Here is a 20,152-nt window from a genome sequence, read left to right as displayed (position 1 = left end):
CAGACGGACAAACGGACATGGCTAGTGACACTGATCACGAATATATATACTTTATGGTGTCGGAAACGCTTCCTTTTAGCTGTTACATACTTTTGCACGAATACAATATACCCTTTTACTCTACGATTAACGTGTATAATTATGTTTGTAAACATTGAGTAGATCAAATCGTTATGTACAAGTAATAATTAATTCCCTTAAAGTGGTGAAAACTAATTATAATTTTCAAATACATTTATTTAGCTGATTATTAAAAAAATCCTTCAAAGTGTATAAATACATTTTTGTTTCGCGACATCCCGGATAGTCTATAGATCCGCGGTACTAAAACCATTGTTTCCATTGTTTTTTTTTTGTTTTTATGGAGACAAAATATTGTTTAACTCTTTTAACCACTGTTAAAAAATATCGTAAATGCGGACTAAACCGCGGCGGATAATTTAGTATTTTAGATATGGGCAATTCTCTGAGGATGTCAACCAAGCCAAAAAGCGTAAAACTTGAAAACAACATATTTCTATATGATTTTGCACTGATATTTGATTCTAGTTAGATGGATCCTTAACTAAGCTAAGTAATTTGAGTATCCTTGGATAATTTTCCAGGACAATATTTTTTAAAGTGGTCCCTAAACTGTTTTTTTTTGACGTTAAGGTTGCAGAAAAACCACCTAAGAAAATGACGGAAAAAACTGTCGCGTGCGACATGTAACGTGTGACAGTCACTTCAATAACAATAAAAAATTAACCACTCAATATTTTGAATTCAAACCAAATACATTTTAAAGAAGAAAGATCAAGGAACACTATGAAATAAACTGCATTAAAATATTCCTTCTATTGGTGTCGCGTGCGAATGTATTTTTTTTTACATATCTTAAAAACGAAAAATGTTCCAAAGTCAGCCCTAGCACATATTTTAGTGATAATCAAGACCTTTAATTTGAGCCTAGTGCCAAAAGAAAAGAAGTACTGGAAGATAGTTGTTTTCACCTGCAAAGCGTACGACCGTCGCGTGCGACAGCAGAGAATTGCCGATATGTAGTCATATTATTAAACAAGTTGAACGTAATTTCTTTTATTTATAAAAATACAGTTGTAGTGACATTTTTTAAATTGCACATGTTTCGTATTTGTATTAAAATCACCAAGAGAAACAAAAATAAAATGCTCATAAAAGACTCAAATTAATATGCACTTGCTACTTAAATCGATATGTTGTTACTCCGCTTATTTCATTACTTAGATTCCGTCGTAGTTTGTCGCCTTAAACAGTCCAGGGAGAAACTATGTTCATTTTAACTAAGTATACTTAATCATTACTCATTCGTTTGTTGAACTGCAGCAAGAAGTTCCCAAACCAAAAATTTCACTTACATACATAGCTAATGAACTAGAAAACTTTACACTTTTTGATTAGCTCCAGACATCGGCCGAGTAGCGCTTCTGAGCCTCCATCTTTTTGATATACTGCACGGCGTCTGCCTCGCTCATGTTTCCCTTAGTGGATAATATTTTCATTAAAATGTTCCTAACGTCCACCGCCATGTTCTTCGCATCACTATATAGGAAAAGTAGATAATATACTACTGTATAGATCCCAGCTTTTAAACAACTTACCCGCATATGTAGAAATGCCCTTTGTTTTCGCCAATCACGTTCCAAATTAGGTCTGCATCCTGTTCAAGCAGATGCTGTACATAGACCTTTTTTGCCTGGTCACGGGAAAAGGCGGCCTTCAGGTTAAGTGTGCCCTTTCTAACCCAATCCTCTAATTCGGTTTCGTAGATGTAGTCCTCGCTGCGCTTACGACAGCCAAAGTATAGGATCGAATCGCCCACGGTCTTGCCCTCATCGCGCAAAAACTGTCGCTCTTGAATGAAACCTCTGAAGGGGGCCAAGCCTGTGCCCGGACCCACCATTATGATAGGCGTCTCAGACTTCGTAGGTAGACGGAACTGCGACTTTCGGATAAATACCGGCACCTTAACCTCCTCACCGCTCTGGGGTTGCTTGCTCTTAAGATATGTGGTGGCCACTCCCTTGTTGATACGTCCTGTTGGAGTCTTGTATTCAACGAGCACGGCTGTAACATGCACATCAGTGGGATGCATTTTAGCAGACGATGATATGGAATAGTAACGGGGCTGTAAACGTGGCAGCAGCTCACAAACGTGGTCGATCGGAGGCCGGCAGGACTTGATGTCTTCTAAAATGTGGACAACGTTGCGGCAAGCGTCTTGGATCCAGCTCTGGTACTTCTCTTTTCCTGCAAAATGTAAATGTTGTTGTCAATATAAATTAACCATTGATGTATACCGCTATTAAATTTATACACATATCACTGTGGACGGCAGTCCACGTATTGCCAAGTCGCAGCTTACGTCAGGAGAGGATAGAGGAAGAAATTTGGGTGAACGTAAAAAAAAGCAAGAGCGAATGTTATAGTCTGCGGTCAAAATAGTAGTAGTGTTGCGGTCCTGTGTTTTTAAAGGTTTGATGTTGTAATTTATCTTCTCTTGATAATATTGTATTGATAATAATTGTACTATTAGACTACTTGGATAAGAAAAGTGACTACAACAAACTTTTAAAAACACAGGACGGCAAAACTACTACTATTTTGACCGCAGCAGTATGCTTTTATGTTTTTTGACTATGTTTTCTTAAATTTGTTTCTCCCTTAATAAAACTCGTAAAATTATTCTAAGTATAGGGTTTGAAAGATAAAGAATGTATCTTTTAAGAAACTTTAACATCGAATCAAACCATGAATCCGTTTGCCTCTGAGAGCTCCGGAAAGTTGGCCAGTTTCAGCATTTTTGGAACTTTGAGGTCATTTTGCTAAGAATCCTTGCGTCGGGAACTTTTTGGAAAACGCAGTTCAACTTGGGAATTCGTAACGAATCCAAAAATCCATCGAGGTAAATTGTTGATGCTGCATAGTGTAATCCATTTGAATTAAGGGGTTTTTAAGAGCTGGCTGCTCCTTTCCAGCACCAGCAGCGATTCCGCCTTGCAATGTCAGTGGTTCCACCAGCTAGATGGCTATCGCCGCGCCAAATTTAAAATTGTTGCAAACTTTTATAATGCCAATCGATAGGTCTTGGCATAACAAATACAAATCACTCACAATTTTCATAATAGTATCAAAACTGTAGGCGGCGTGTCACCTTTTTGAAACAAACTTGCCCTGCGTAGGAACTCCTAGAATCTGCATGCAAAATGCCAATCTTCTAGCTTTTATAGTTTCCGAGATAGCAGCGGTTATACGGACAGACAGACAAAACAATTCACAAAAACCTGATGAGTGTCCTAAAAATTAGGGACATAAGGTGTCTTCGGATCAAAAATGCATTGTAGAAGAAAATATTTTTATTTAATTTTTAAACGCTGTTCACAAATGAAGATTTTTAAACAGTGCTGTGACTTTAAAATTTTGAATGCGCCCACCTTTTCTTGTGGTTCAGTTTGATTGAATTTTCCAAAACGACCGTATATAAGAGACATGTAACTATTTAATTCCGAAAAGATTACCAAAATTGGTTGACCACTCTTGAAGATATATTCAAAAAGACGAAGAAAATTTGTGATTTTCTTAAATTAAAGATACCGCAAATACCAGAGCTGATGGGCTACAGGCGTAGTGGCAACTTATGCTTAGAAAACCCTCATTTATCGCAATAAAATGGTGGCAGGCCTGGACACCGAACCATGTCACATTTTGTCGGTCTGTATTTTCTTTCGAATAAAAAAAATTCATGTCAATCGAATAATCCATCGTTGTTTTATTGCAACTTGGAGTTTTATACCTCTAAAAAAACACCCGTTATATCTTCGGAACGGTTGGAGATATCTTTATGATGTTTTCACTAATCGACCAAGAATTGTGATAGCTTTTCATAAAAAAATATTACAATAACAAACATTTTTTTCAGTGTTCTTCACCAGCTACTGAGTTCAAAACCATTTAAAAATGAAGTTTAATTCATCATGAAGAAGATACAAAAAAAAAGAGGGGCCTGGTAAAAGGTTTTTCGCAATACCCATTTTTCGGTGGGCGCACAGCGGTTTTCAATACAAAAACGGCTTGCTCGTGAAAATTGGCTGGTCAACACATGCGCGTAGCGTCAGCCGACTGCAGCTGTCAATGAGGGTCTTTTTGTCGTTTTGTATGGGAAACCGCTGGGCGACCAACGAAAAATATGTATTTATATATAGATTTATATATGTATTATATATTACCTTCCGGACTGATGGAGGCCATGTTGCGCAGAAGCTCCTTCTCCTTGTCGTCAGTACAATACTCAGCGAGCTCTTTCAGAATATGCGTTCGGGGTATGGCAGTTATCTCCAAATAGTGTGTTAGTGCAGTGCGGTAGGTGGTAGGACAAGGGAATGGGTGCTTTTTGCTGCTGTCAGTATCCGTGTTTATCAGAGAGAAGACAGTGTCTAGGTTGGCGTTGCACAGCTGGCCGAGCTTCTCCACTAAGCTCTTGTCGTTAACGGGGTACATGGCTACGTGATCGCCAGCGTCGTACCGCATTTTTGAACCATCGATACTCAATTCTATGTGCATGCAGGAGCGGCCGCCGCCCTTGTGCAGCTCGCGGTTTACCTTGATGGGTGCCAGGAAGGGATTCTTGGCGTCAAAGGGCGGGCGCTGGTTCTGCACAGAATGCAGTCGGGCAATCTCTCCCGTGTAGATGCGGTCAGGCTGTACTTCCGGCTGTTCCAGCAAACGGTACTGACGGATGAGCACTTCTTCGCCGCCGTCCTCGATGCCAAAGTGGTCGCACACAGAAGGCCAGAAGCGGTCCTTCCACGTGATAAAGTCATCCTCGATGCTGCCATGAATTGAAATAGTGAGCACGGCCTTAATACAGCTACCACTTATGTACTTACTTGGCATCATCATCACCCAGTCCTAGTTCAAAGACTCTATTAGCGCCCAACTCCTCCAGCCGCTTGTCCACGTAGATGGCCACCTTGTTATAGTGTTCGTATGTCTTGTTTCCCAAGCCAAAGACCTATCATAGGATGAAAAAATATACACATATACACTAGTCTGGAAAAGATACTTCTATATTGGCACTTAAATATTGGGTTATATTTGGTTATTATCACTATTATTTTGTTCATTTTGGCTACATTTAAACTTGACTAGCACAAATACATATATACATATGTACATATTACCTCCCATTCCGTATTTCTTAACAAATCTGTTTTATTACGTAAATTATTCAAAATTCCTAGCAAACTTGGCATCCTTTTGAACCGGTTGAGAAAAAAAGAAGATATAGTTATCATATTCTGCATATTCCGACTGACCTTAGCTAGATTACGGCATGAAGTAATTTTGGAAATAGTAAATTATTTGACCGGATCAAGCACATTGTGGTTCAAAAACCAGATAAAAGTGCTCCGTGATGGCTCCCATTCAAGTGCCGACTGCTGCAACACGCGAGCCCGAAGAACGAAATTCTGAGCTTGCCGGTACTTGAAAAACATTGTTTTTATACCCGTTACACGTAGAGGAAAAGGGTATATTGTATTCAAGAAAAAGTATGTAACATTTAGAAGGAAGCGTTTCCGACCCTATAAAGTTTATATATTTTAAATCAGGATCACTAGCCGAGTCGATCTAGCCATGTCCGTCTGTCTGTCCGTCTGTCTGTCCGTCTGTCCGTTTGTCTGTCCGTCTGTCCGTCTGTCTGTCTGTCTGTATGAACGCTGAGATCTCGGAAACTACAAAAGCTAGAAGGTTGGGATTTTCTACACATATTCTTGGGCTTCCTACGCAGCGCAAGTTTATTTTATCATGGTGCCACGCCCCCTTTAACGCCCACAAACCGCAAAAAGCCGTGGCGCCCACAGTTTTGTGTACAAACAGTACCAATTCCGTGCCATAGATGGCGCCGTCGCCGCGTGTTCAACACTCCTGCTGGTGCTGGAAAAAAGCTGGTCACTCTAATTTGGAATATGTGAATGCAAAATGTAAATTTTTTGAAATGGAGCGCGCGAAAAATATACAAGAAGGCATATTTATATTCAAGTTGTTAAGCTGAGTAACGGGTATTTAATAGTCGAGGAACTCGACTATAGCGTTCTCTCTTGTTAAATTTTATTGATGAGCATGTTACTCCACAGATTTGCATTTATGCTTCCATCACAACATCTTGTAAAATATGAGGCTAAGAAGTTACAACGCTGAAAACAATTGACTGGCATAGCGTCAAGAGAACTTGAACTTTCAAATCACGTTTTTCAACTGATAACCACGATATATAAAAAACGGCTTGACCGACCGATTTCGTATTTGGTGGAAAATTAAGAGGAATTTAAGGTCTTGCAAAAAAAAAAATGTCGATTTTTTTTTTAAATTGTTTTTTGTAGATTAACATCTTAGGATTATAATTTTAAGTCAATCGGACAAAAACTTTAGAAGTTATGCTAAAACTAGTACAAGAACTTTGCTGAAAACAAGACTTTAGGTACGTAAGTGCATCTTTAAGTGCGTTTTTCTCGAAACCACGTTTTGAAAGTCCGTGTTCATCGGCATTTCTAAACGGCTTAACCGATCGTTTTCAAATTTGTCGCATATTTTTCTGCATAAAAAACCCCGCAAAATGTAAATCCGATCATAATAATATACAAAAGGTTTGTATTCAATCCATCCAACCAGTTTTTATAGAAAAAATCGCAGTTAGTCGATTTTTTGGTGCCAAAGACCCTACCTAAAAAAAAAACAAAAATAAACTTTTTTAAAGTTTAATGTCTAATTTTGGTCAGGATCACTAGCGGAGTCCATGTAGCCAACGCTGAGACCTTGGAAACTATAAAAGCTAGAAAGTTGGTACTAACCATGCAGATTTTGAGGATTCTTGCGATTCACCACGATTCCACCCCACTCTAAAACTGTAACACACACAAACCCCCTTATAGCGCCCACATTTATGTCTTACACGGCCGTTGATACCACTCCTTTCCGCTAGGCGGCGGCATCGCTGGTAAACAGAGTATCTTTAATTAACTTTTAATTTAGGTGTCAGTAGGTGCCAAGCATCATGGAATTGCATGTTCTTAGGGTAAGTATTACTATTAAAAGTCTATCTCAATGGTGGTTGGCAGCTTAAAAAGTCAGAAGAAGACTTCTTTGAATGCATGTAAAAAATGTTTCCTTATATTTTTTTAAGTCTGTTCACAATTTTAAATTTCTTGTGAATAGAGCTAGACAGATTACATAAATGCTAATTACTTTTGATTGATTGAGATATAATGAACAATTGGGTACCGACTCTCCATGATATATTAAGTCAAAACATTAAATGTTGTTATTTCTTAAATACCACCCATTAAAATCAAAATTAAGAATCCAGATATCCTTAATACGTGTAAATTTACACAGCTTAGTGCCCATAGGTCTCTACCAAAGACTAAAAAACACTAAGATGTGTAACCAGCACATCCACTTCTAGCGAAACTATTACAAATTAAGACTCATGTATGTAATCTATTTATAGAGTGACGTTACTTTACTTCTCTCCCTCTGTTAATTGCGCTCTTGCTCCCGACATTCTGGGCTTCCAAAATTCTTCCAATTTTAATTAAACCTTTTCTCATTTGTCGTATTTGATGAAAATGATTTTTACCTAAGAGGGTTATATTTAAGAGCGCTGTTTTTAAGATGATTTACGTGACATCTGGAGTTCCTCAAGGTAGTCATTTAGGCCCTTTGCTGTTTACACTATCGTAGCACATTCTCGTGTACTAATGTACGCTGATAATGTAAAGCTTTGTTTATCGTATAAAGATATAGGGTCAGGTTTCAACTTACAGTCAGTTATTGATTCTTTTCAGGGATGGTGTGAGTACAACCTTTTAAATTTGAACTGCCTTAAATGCAACGTTATGACTTTTTATAGGGCTACTCCTACGTTTGTTAGTTATTCTCTTCAAAATACACCACTCGACCGTATATATTCAGTTAACGACTTAGGTGTTCTTCTCGACCCAAAACTTAAATTTGATTGCCACATAATGGCCACTGTCAATAAAGCTATGAGTGTTTTTGGGTTTATAAAGCGTTGGTCAAAGGAATTTGATGACCCTTATACAACCAGATTATTATTTACCTCCCTTGTCCGTCCTATTTTGAAATATTGTTCTTCAGTTTGGAGTCCACAATATCAAGTGCACATCGACCGTATTGAGTCGGTTCAAAAAAAATTTCTCCTTTTTGCCCTTCATAGTTTGAACTGGGATCAAAACGTAAGGCTACCTCCCTACCAGAGTAGATTACTATTGCTTAATTTACCTACACTTGAAAACCGTAGAATAATGCTTGGTACTATTTTTATGCACAATCCTATAACAGGTGATATCGATTCTGTAGAACTGGTAAACCGTTTAACTTTTAATGTTCCCGTTAGACTAACACGAAATTATTACCCTCTTAATTTGCCTCGATGTACATCAAATTTTACTCTGAATGAGCCCTTTCGCTTTCTATGTACAAATTATAACAATCTTTATCATTTAATATGCACTTCAACATCTAACGCTATATTAAAAGCCAAAATATTATCTCATTTGCTGCAATCTTAGCTTTAGCCATTATAATCTTAATGTGTCCTGTCTCTATTTGTTTCACGTATTTTCCCCGCGAACTCGCATTTTTGTCCTAATTGATAAAGGGTCCCGCGCGTAACAAGCACGTGCTTGGTATCGTTGGGCCACTTGTTTGTACTGCTCGTAGTGCATCAACGTCCATCATATAATTGATTGATGCGGATTGATGAAGCTTGTGGCGCGCGTGAAATACGCTCAAGGTTCCAATCCACTTTTTATTTTTTAATTTAAGTTTCTTTTGATAAATTTAAAAGTGGAAAGAAATGGGAAAGACATAATTATTATAATTATAATTATTTTAGAAATTGTTTTCAGTTCGAGCTTAACTCAGACCGACAAGATATACAGTTAAGTGACTAGACCCCTAGCCCACAAAGCATTGATACGGCACGTTAGGCAGATACGACATTGACCCCTTTTTGGCATAAGAGTGCACGAAATTATACAGTAACACAACAAAAGAATCTAACGGACAACACACACTAAGGTGATCAAAAATCCACATCGAAAATTTACAAAAAACAAGAAAGGAAGCTACCTTCGGCCAGCCGAAGCTTATATACCCTTGTAGATAACTCACTCAGATAGCTCACTCGGTGCAGTTTCAATTTTCTTAATACATAAGTAGTCAAGATTCAAAACGCCTACTTCCTACAAAGTTACAATGAATTCCCTGCAGGAAAAATGCGAACTAGTCTGAAAAACAACTAGTTATACAACTAATATAAAGCAACCGGAATTTGTCTGAATGCATTTGGACTACACAGGGTCTAGAAAATTTGTGCTAGTCGAAAAAATGATTAATACAAAACTAGTAAAAAAGAAACTTGTCTCGGACTGGTACCTTTCTGACAAAAAAAACCTTAAAAATATTTAACTGGTAGAACAAATACATGTTAGGGTCTAGTTAAAATGCAACTGGAATTTAACTGGTTGCAAATGAAACACATATGATCCAAAAATATAGCCTAGAGTGTAAATGTCTTGGGAAATTTAACACTAAACAAATCAAACACTCGAGGCCCTCGGTTCAATTCCCAGTCTCTGTACATTTTTTTTTCTTTTTTGTTTGCTAGGTGATGATTTAGTTTTATTTTAAACTTTGTTTAATCTGTCCAAGGCAATATATATGTGAAAAATCACTGTTTTTGAATTATGTCACACTAAAATTCATAAACCTTGTTAGGGCATTACAAAATGTGATGCGTGTATGGCTCAATCAGTTAGTGTGTCTACAAATCCAAAGGTCCCGGGTTCAAGTCCTAGAGAGGGCGACTTGCCTCAAAAAAAGTAAGTTTGTTTTAATTCCATTTAATTATCATTTGCTGTATTTGATTACATGATAATTATCAGAAATTCTCTAAGGACCGCGCCTGTTAATTGGATACTAAATTAGGAGAGCGTCAAGTTAGGCATCGTCAAGTACGAGTGAAATCCAATCACTTGATGGTTTAGATATTAATTTTTAGTTTTTTCGTGAAAATATTTTTTTCAGTGTAGTTTAACACCTGTAAACGTAAATTGGTTAACAGTCACTGGTTCAAAACTAGTAGCAAATGGACTAGTTGTTTCCGACGACAAGCATATGAAAAATGGACCACTTCGTTACAAGGAAATGGACATAACTTGAACTAGTTAACCTTCTTGACCCAACTAGTATTTTAATAGTCCAAAACTGATTCCGTTTCCTGCAGGGTTTTCTTATATTTGTTTCAATATTCATATGGGAGCCTTAAGATATAGTGGTCCGATCCGGCTCGCTCCGACATAAGTACTACCTGCAATAGAAAGAAGACTTTCGGGAAAGTTTCATCGCGATGGCTTTAAAACTGAGAGACTAGTTCGCATATAAACGGACAGACGGACATGGCTAGATGGACTCGGCTATTGATGCTGATCAAGAATATATATACTTTATGTGGTCGGAAACGTCTCCTTCACTGCGTTGCAAACATCTGACTGAAATTATAATACCCTCTACAAGGGTATAAAAATTGGAGTTTATTCCTTGGTATAAGCGTTACACATCTAAAGTCTATATTACCTTTGCCTCCCCCAAAAATACTGCTGAGCTGTGTAATATCTTATATATTTTTACATTATGATATCATACAACGATAACCAAACGTGCTTACAAAGTTTGGCCAATGTAATTTTGAATGTTTCTTATCATTAGCTAAACCAAAACGCAACAAACACTTTAACGGCTCTAATACGGAAAAAAACGAAACTTTGATAAGAGGCTAAAATATCAGTTATCAACAACTCGTTGCTAGATAGGAATAAAGGAGTCGACGTTTGCCCAATGGGGCTTGTGTTATTATTTTTGTCAGATAACGACAAATCCAGTGATAACACTGGTACTCACCGCATAATTTAGCCCGGTCAGGTCGACATCGCCGTTTGTTATCCACTCGTAAAACTCCATGGCATTGTCCGTGGGATCCCCCTCGCCGTAGGTAGCCAGGCAAAATACTGCCAAGGAGTTAGAAATGTCTTTAAGCTGGAGCAGCTCCTCCATATCGCATTCTTCGGGATCGGCAACCATGCCCTTCAGACGGTAACGAATACCCTCCTTGGCCAGGCGGCCGGCGAACTCTTCACCAGTTCCAGTCTGCGAGCCATAAAACACAACTAAGCTACGTCCGGAAGCTTTAAGTTTCTTGATGAATGAGTTGTCCGCCGCACTGGTGGTGCACACTGTGGTTGGCCTTAATAAAACATATAAATTCATTACAAATTGTAGCCCTTCAAAAGTAACAACAGAAAAAGGTAGAGTAAAAGGGTTTATTGTATTCGTGTAAAAGTATGTAACAGGGAGAAGAAAGCTTTTCCGACCCTACAAAGTATTTATATTGTTGATCAGGGTCACTAGCCGAGTCGATCTAGCCATACTTCTCCGAAATCTTTACAGCTTTCTAGCTTTTGTAGTTTCCGAGATCTTAGCTTTCATACGGACAGACAGACAGACAGGCAGACATGGCTATATCAATTCGGCTGGTGACCCAGGTAAAGAATACATATGGGCCGTTCTTTTACAAACCGAACAGATTTGGCCAAAAAAAAAATGTCACATTTTAGATTTGCCTGAAACTTTTTTTACACGTACTATTCGGAAAATAAGTAAACACGTGTATCAGGATTTGACCGAAAAAAAATTATTTTCCTAGTTAGAATTTTTTTAAGTGTGCCAAAAATTGTCAAATTTGAAAAAGTACCCTCTCATTGAAAATCTGTATCTCCGGTTATATGAATCCAATTGACTTCATGTCTTTTGCATTAATTCCTCTAAAACCTCTCCTTTCAAAATAAAATTTCTTAAAAAAATTTTTTTTTTAATTTCTTAAAAATAAAAACAAATTAAGATTTAAAAAAATTTTTTAACTATTGCCCCCACAAAAAAAAAATTTTTTTGTATTTTAATACCTGCGCCAAAAAGTACCCTCTCATTGAAAATCTGTATCTCCGGTTATATGAATCCAATTGACTTCATGTCTTTTGCATTAATTCCTCTAAAACCTCTCCTTTCAAAATAAAATTTCTTAAAAAAATTTTTTTTTTAATTTCTTAAAAATAAAAACAAATTAAGATTTAAAAAAATTTTTTAACTATTGCCCCCACAAAAAAAAAATTTTTTTTGTATTTTAATACCTGCGCCATATTGTTAGTTACAATCGGTTTTTGTAAAGAGTTGGAGCCACTTTTAGTTTTTAAAATATCGAATTTGTTTTAGCAAGGCCTCGGCTTTTTTCTATGAAAAAACGTCGCAGCAAGTAGATCTACTCTCTCACTCTTATCGGATCCTAATGGAATTTATGTTTTTTCATTGTTTACTAGTCCTTTAACAATTGTTAATGATTTAAAGTTAAGTTTTAAGTTTTTTGACAATTCTGAATGACAAAAAGTAAAAAGTCATTTTTTAATCAATTAAAAACCTACAACTATTTATTTAACCGTCTATTTAATAAACAATAATTTTAAATTTATTTTATTTATTATTTTTTTATATTATGTAATTTATTAAACATTTTAAAATATTTATTTTTAAATTAAAAAAAAAAATTAATTAAATTTTATAATTTTTTATTTTTATTAAATAAATATTTTTAAAAACTTTAAAAAAAAATATTTAAAAATGTTTAATAAATTACATAATATAAAAAAATAATAAATAAAATAAATTTAAAATTATTGTTTATTAAATAGACGGTTAAATAAATAGTTGTAAGTTTTTAATTGATTAAAAAATGACTTTATACTTTTTGTCATTCAGAATTGTCAAAAAACTTAAAACTTAACTTTTAATCATTATCAATTGTTAAAGGACTAGTAAACAATGAAAAAACATAAATTCCATTAGGATCCGATAAGAGTGAGAGAGTAGATCTACTTGCTGCGACGTTTTTTCATAGAAAAAAGCCGAGGCCTTGCTAAAACAAATTCGATATTTTAAAAACTAAAAGTGGCTCCAACTTTTTACAAAAACCGATTGTAACTAACAATATGGCGCAAGTATTAAAATAAAAAAAAAAATTTTTTTTTGTGGGGGCAATAGTTAAAAAATTTTTTTAAATCTTAATTTGTTTTTATTTTTAAGAAATAAAAAAAAATTTTTTTAAGAAATTTTATTTTGAAAGGAGTGGTTTTAGAGGAATTAATGCAAAAGACATGAAGTCAATTGGATTCATATAACCGGAGATACAGATTTTCAATGAGAGGGTACTTTTTCAAACTTGACAATTTTTGGCACACTTAAAAAAATTCTAACTAGGAAAATTATTTTTTTTTGGTCAAATCCTGATACACGTGTTTACTTATTTTCCGAATAGTACGTGTAAAAAAAGTTTCAGGCAAATCAAAAATGTGAGCCAATAAAAGGTGTTCGGTTTGTAAAAGAACCGCCCATATACTTTATAGTTTCGGAAACGCTTCCTTGTCCCTGTTACATACCTTTGCACGAATACAATATACCATTTTACTCAACGAGTAACGGGTATAACAACGAAGCTAAAAGTTGTTTCCATTAGCTTTCCCATCCTTTCTATGGGATCCATAGGATATAGTTATCCATGTAAATGCTGATCAAGATTATATATACTTCATGAGGTCCTTTACTGGTTTGCAAAATTTGACTAAAATAATACTACCCTCTGCAAGGTATATTTTGATATTTAATACCTTAATAATATTTTATTTAATTAACGGCCTTATCAAAAAATTGCATAGTTTTAAAGTTTAGATACCGTTTAGCTAGCTATATCAGACTTCGTAATAAATTATACTTACTGTATGGAATAGCTTCGAGACGGCTCCTCTTCCTTCTTGCGACTGCGCAGAAAGTAAAATGCGGCTCCTCCGATAAGTACCGCCAGTAGGGCCACGTCCAGCAGGCCCAGGAAAGGTTCGTCACCGCTGCCGCCGATTGCGGTTGCTCCCTCAATCGTTTGCTCGCTAGCCATGGCGAAAAGTGTATGACTGCAAAAAGGGCACACAATTCACGGCGGTTTAGTTTTCGCTTTGCATAACATTTGTTCAGCTCGATTTGCATGCCCGCACTTTGGACACGCACTCTAATGTATTCCACGTAAGCAAGAACTTATGGAGCATCGGTGGTGCGTCCAAGTCTAACGCAAATCCGCTTCCGCACTTGTCGTAACGGTGTAAGATGGATTTTTACAAAAGCGACTGACATTGAAAACGCGTATCTAATGTGATTTTAATCGATTGTACCTTGAGCACCGCTGCTGTAGCTGCTGTTTTACTCCCAATGACTACCGCACGTCAATCGCACTTGCAGTTGTGCAATTACAATTTAAACTATAAATTAGTTTCGCTACTATATCGACGCAACGTCTGCTTGGCTTTACGGAGCACTGTCTACTGACGGTTAGCAGCAACAGGTTTTATGCAGTCGCTTATCAGACGCCGCCGCCATTCCAAAGATATGATGAAAGCGAATAAAAATGTTTGAAATTAGTTGTTTCCAAGCCATTCCAAAAACTAACTATCGAGTAACAAAAGTGTTTATAAAAGGCAAAACCACCAAAAATTAGTAGAAAGATAAGTCAAACTCGGGTACCTCGTAGAGCTTGCCTTTGTTATTATCTGCGATTTTTTTAAAAATTTTTTTGTATCCATTTAGGGGCGCTATTAATTTTTAAAGTTAAGAACTTAAAAAATGTTAGGAAAATATTTTATTCATTTTTTTGTTGTCCGAAAAGTATGAATTTTATTTATTTAAAATTTTACAAAAGAGAACGCTATAGTCGGGTTGGTGTCCGAGTATCTAATACCCGTCACTCGGCTAAAGGAGATGTATATATAACATTTTTTTGATTGCGTATAACTTTTTAATGAATGGTCCGATTTGAAAAATGTCTTCTACATTTCGATAGGTATAAATAAATACATCAAATTTGCATTTATAATTCTCGAAAATTTTTAAAAGTGTGGGCGCCAGGCAAATTTTAACATCGTTAGTGGGCGATTGTGGGCGTAAGAGGGGGCGTGGCGCTCGGCTGAAATAAACTTGCGCTGCGTAGGAAGCCCCAGAATATGTGTGGGAAATCTCAAATCTCGCCGAAATTGTGATTACGTATGGACAGCCCCTAAACTCTACGAGCTACCCGAGTTTAAAGAAAATCTATTATTTCATATGCGCAGTTGAGTAATTCATACCCAATTTCTATCGGATTATTTCACTTGATTATACCCGTTACTCCTAGAGGAAAAGGGTATATTGTATTCGTGCAAAAGTAGGGGAGAGGTCTGTAGGTTGGGACGGTCTGTAAGTTGGGACACTCAATTATGTCAAAACTTTTCCACTAAACAATTTTTTTATTTTTTTTTTGTGGTCCTTTTTAGTGACAAAACTTTTGGGGATAACATTTTAAGCCAGGCTCTAGCCAGATTTAAGCTGTGACAGTCGTGTACCATATTTCACCAAAAAAAAAATGTATTAATTTTTTCCCGATACGACCCATTTTGTGTAAGTTGGGTCACTTTGAGCGTGTAAGTTGAAACACCCGTTTTGCATACAAAAAGGCCTTAGCCCGACAGAGGTCGCTTTTTGCCTTATACATTTCTTTGATATTAGGGGAAAAGTGAATGTTTAAAGTGCCTTTTAATTTTAATTGTTATTTGGTCTAAGTTCTTAAAAAATAGATGGGAAATAATTTCGGAAAAACTAAAATTGATTAAATTAGCATAAATAATTAGTTTCTAATAGTTTGGAGTACTTTTGGTGTGAGTATTATTGACTTTTAAAAGTGCCCCAAATTACAGACCTCTTTTTCAAAATGTAGTTTTATGGCACTTTTCAAAAAAAATTATTTTTTTGTTTTCCACAAGGAAACAAAATTTTGTTTTTTATTTAGCTAATGGGCTAACCTTTTGATCAGTACCTAATTCGTGAAGTTTCATAAATGAATGTCGAAATGGCAGATTAAAAACAAAAGGTGTACCAACCTACTGACGTCCCCCTATGTAACAGCTAGAAGGAAGCATTTCAGCAAGAGTCGATCTAGCCATGTCTGTCTGTCCGTCTCTCTGTCCGTCTGTCTGTCTGACCGTCCGGATAAACGCTGAGATCTCGAAAACTACAAAAGCTAGAATGTGCGTATTACCCACACATATTTTTGGGTTTCCTACGCAGCGCACGTTTGTTTCAGTCGAGTCCACGCCACTCTAAAGCACACAATCGCCTTATATGATTTTAAAAGGAGTCTGGCGCCCACACCGTTAAAGATTTCGGAAAAGTGAAAATGCAGCTCTGTTGTCTTTATCAATACATATCGAAAGGTAGAAGAAATTTTTCAAATTGGACCGTTCGTTGAAAAGTTATGCGCGGTCAAAGTTTTATAATTCCATCTCTCTCGCACTCCCTTTAGCTGATTAACGGGTATTTGATAGTCAAGAACTCGACTATAGCGTTCTCTCTTGTTTTGATTCGAACTTGATTTGAGGGATCTGCTTCTTAAAAGTATGGATATTCACCTTGAATTCAAATTAGACTTAATGTTTTAATGTTGCTAATGCGCTGCTACGCGTGTGTACTTTGTTTTGACTCACGTAATAGTTCTTGTTGCTGTGGTCAACAAATGGCAAAAAATTAATATTAAACACATAGCAGGCTAGGGGAGCTACCAAGCGAAGCATATGCAAATCAACCGTAGTATCGATGTTCGTCTGATCCCGGTTTGAGGAAGGTGCTCGACACTCAAGAGAACCCCTAACGGTAAGAACAATTGGACGTGTACAGCAAATTGGGTAATTTTATAAGTCACCCTAACGCCACTGTGAGCTGTGTCCTCAGAATGACGTAACTGCATTGAGCGGATGCCCAGAAACCGTTTTTTTTTCTTACGAAGCCCATTGCGACTTTCTTAAAGAACCTCATCGTAGCTGAATAAATAACACAAAGCTCAACATACATTTCACTAACACATCCAGATCGTGTTAAAACATATGGAGGACTGACTTATTATACCCGTTACTCGTAGAGTAAAAGGGTATATTAGATGCGTGCAAAAGTATGTAACAGCTAGAAGGAAGCGTTTCCGACCCCATAAAGTATATATATTCTTGATCAGGGGCACTAGCCGAGTCGATCTAGCCATGTCCGTCTGTATGAACGCTGAGATCTCAGAAACTACAAAAGCTAGAAGGTTGAGATTTCCCACACATATTCTTTGGCTTCCTACGCAGCGCAAGTTTATTTTAGCCGAGCGCCACGCCCCCTCTAACGCCCACAATCGCCCGCTAACGATTTTAAAATGAGTCCTGCGCCCACATCTTTAAAGATTTCCGAGAAGTATAAATGCAATTTTGTTGTGTATATTTATATCTATCGAAATGTAGAAGACATTTTTCAAATCGGACCATTCATTTAAAAGTTATACGCAATCAAAATTTATAGATCTATCTCCCTCGCACTCCCTTTAGCTGAGTTACGATTATTAGTCGGGATACCAACCCGAGTTCAGCGTTCGCACTCCCTTAAGATGAGTGACGGGTATTAGATAGTCGGGACACCAACCTGACTATAGCGTTCTCTCTTGTTCCTTATCGTTTTATCCGGGCCTGAAATGTTACAACTACTTTTAACTTGGTGTCAACAAATTTTGTATACCAATATTAGTCTGAGATCTATTAAAAACACAAGCTGGCCTAATTGTTTCGTTTCAAATAGAAAAATAAAATAAGTAAAAACACTTAATCGGCCCTGTTCTAGTTTTCGATTTTGAAAGATTCTCTCGGAATCGAATTTCCCAGACCTGTTCCAGGACTCACTTCCGAAAGAACTGCAAGGATTCAAATATTGTTACTATGTTAACTTCCAAAAAAATTACACGGAAACTTTCCGCCAAGCATTTTACAGGTGGTCTTAAATCCGCCAGCATCAATACCTATCGAAATGTAGAAGAAATTTTTTAAATCGGACCATTCCACTATGGGAAAAAAGTCAATTTTTTTGGCACAACTTACAACACTATAGAGTTGATAAGCGAACAAAGTCAGCTGTTCGATTGACTTTGTTGTGTGCGTTAATTAGTGAAAAAGCTTTGCAAACTTTTAGTGCTTATTTTGTGGAGCAACAAAAAGGATTATTATTTCTGATCATGTCAAATCGTAGCAAAGGTATTTATAAATGTATCTTAGATTACATGTTTTAATTATTATGGCTTGTTGTCCAACTGTGAACTGTTTTAAAGGTGTATCTTTTTAGCTTAAAACTAACAAGTTTGTTTGTGTTTCGTGGTGTACAACTTATAAATGGCACAAAGTTGCAAAAAGGTAAAAACGCAAAGTTATTACCAAATGTATCCTTTATATCGCAAAAATAATATTTTTTGCAACTTTTTGCACGTTTCTTAAAAAAAATGACTTAAGTCCAGCAACTTAAAAACATAAAAAAAAATATTTTTTAAATAAAAAAACAATCTAAGTGGCTTTCATTAATCTTAAAAATTGAATTCATGGAAAGGGACAAGTCAAGTGAAAATCCTGGCTGCAAAGGACTCAAATACAGTGTTGGGACATACCTAGATACTTTTACCTAGGTACGTACCTAGGTACAATTTAGTGGTACCTTTTACCTTACCTAGGTATACAAATAATTGAGTACCTTTTACCTTACCTAGGTATTTATTTTTATATACCTTTGGAATTATTAAGGTACTTACATAGGTATTAAACATTGCTCTGATTTAAAATAGCCAAATCTGACTGCGACACTGTAGTATCGTTTCATTGTATCGTTTCGTTTCAGAATTGTAATAGTCGGAACGCAGCATTAATAATTCAGCCGTTCTATTGTTTGTTTTGTGAAGTTAAAACTAATCGCAGTTTTTTTTTATATAATTTTGTGCACGTATGTATGTTCCCATCACTACATCAATTTATTTATGAAACCAAAGTGTATTTGGCGCGCAAAAATGCCGTATGTACGTAAACAAACGGCATATACATGCATATGCACAATATATAGTCAATGTTTCTACATACGGAATTTTTGCGCGCCAAATATGTACATGAGGGTTTCATAAATACATTAATGAAGTGATACGTGCATAAAATTATTCATGCCGCGTGGTTTAAAAATATATGCACAAAATTAAAACATTTAAATTTAAATGAAATGAAAAGATATTGTTTGATTAAGACGACTAAAAACTGAAAACTAGTCTTATTTTAAGTTTAAATGATTACATTGAACAAAACAAAAAAATTATAAAAAATAAAAAATACCTTATAAATACCTTTTACCTTTACCTAGGTACTGGGAAATTTAAGTACCTTTACCTTACCTAGGTATTTATTTTTGACAATACCTTTTACCTTACCTAGGTAAAAAAACACAGTACCTTTCCCAACACTGCTCAAATATAAAGAAGCTGGACCCCCGTTAAAGCTAAAATTGGCATCTGCTCTTAGATAATATTTCACTTTTCTTGTACATGTCACCAATTTTTTTTTTGACAAATTTTAAAAATTAACGTAAACCGAAATTATTTTACCGTCTTACCAATACAAATACAAATTTTTTAAGATCCCTGCCAATTAATTTGAATATGCGGCGTGGGCGGTGGATGAAAACAATGGTCCGATTCAAAAAGCAACAAAAACCGAAATTACAGCTTTATCTTAATAGTATAAATCAGCGGTCGGCACACACATACGTTGACATTTTGTTTTATATTTGTGTGAGTAATTTGCACTGGGCAGCTCATCGATGTGTGTGTGCAGACCGCTGTTCTACGTTATACATGTGCGGCAGAACAAAACCCTATGCTCACTTAATAGGGCGCTGCCGACCGCTGGTATAAATACAAAATTTCTAAATTGTATCCCTAAAACTAGAGTTTATGCCAAAAAAATAGACTTTTTTCCCATAGTGCATTCGTTAAAAAGTTACGGCGGATCAAAGTTTTTATCTCCACCTCCTTCGCACTTCCTTTAGCTGAGTAACGGGTATCTGATAGTCGGGGAACCCGACTATAGCGTTCTCTCTTGTTTTT

The 20,152-nt window shown here is 36.2% G+C and overlaps 1 protein-coding gene across 3 annotated transcripts in view; it reads right to left on the bottom strand.

Annotated features, from left to right (window-relative positions):
- Positions 1 to 1,061: 1,061 nt before the first annotated feature.
- The window catches only part of Cpr (Cytochrome P450 reductase), a 30,405-nt gene continuing 11,314 nt past the window's right edge, over positions 1,062 to 20,152 (bottom strand). For 2 of the 3 annotated variants that reach the window (XM_070212374.1, XM_070212371.1), the window contains exons 2-7: positions 13,920 to 14,108; positions 11,002 to 11,344; positions 4,905 to 5,029; positions 4,245 to 4,846; positions 1,620 to 2,268; positions 1,062 to 1,560 (exon numbers count right to left, since the gene is read on the bottom strand). In XM_070212374.1, coding sequence (XP_070068475.1) covers positions 1,416 to 1,560; positions 1,620 to 2,268; positions 4,245 to 4,846; positions 4,905 to 5,029; positions 11,002 to 11,344; positions 13,920 to 14,092 — 2,037 coding nt within the window. In that variant the 5' untranslated portion in view covers positions 14,093 to 14,108 and the 3' untranslated portion in view covers positions 1,062 to 1,415. Of the gene's footprint in view, positions 1,561 to 1,619; positions 2,269 to 4,244; positions 4,847 to 4,904; positions 5,030 to 11,001; positions 11,345 to 13,919; positions 14,109 to 14,363; positions 14,520 to 20,152 lie in introns of those variants that run through there. The other variant, XM_017138018.3, reaches the window with a different exon arrangement.

Source organism: Drosophila takahashii, chromosome 2L (genome assembly GCF_030179915.1).
Source record: "Drosophila takahashii strain IR98-3 E-12201 chromosome 2L, DtakHiC1v2, whole genome shotgun sequence".
Classification (NCBI taxonomy): domain Eukaryota; kingdom Metazoa; phylum Arthropoda; class Insecta; order Diptera; family Drosophilidae; genus Drosophila; species Drosophila takahashii.
The sequence above is the reverse complement of the archived record's forward strand: the minus strand, read 5'-3'. Positions and strand labels throughout refer to the sequence as shown.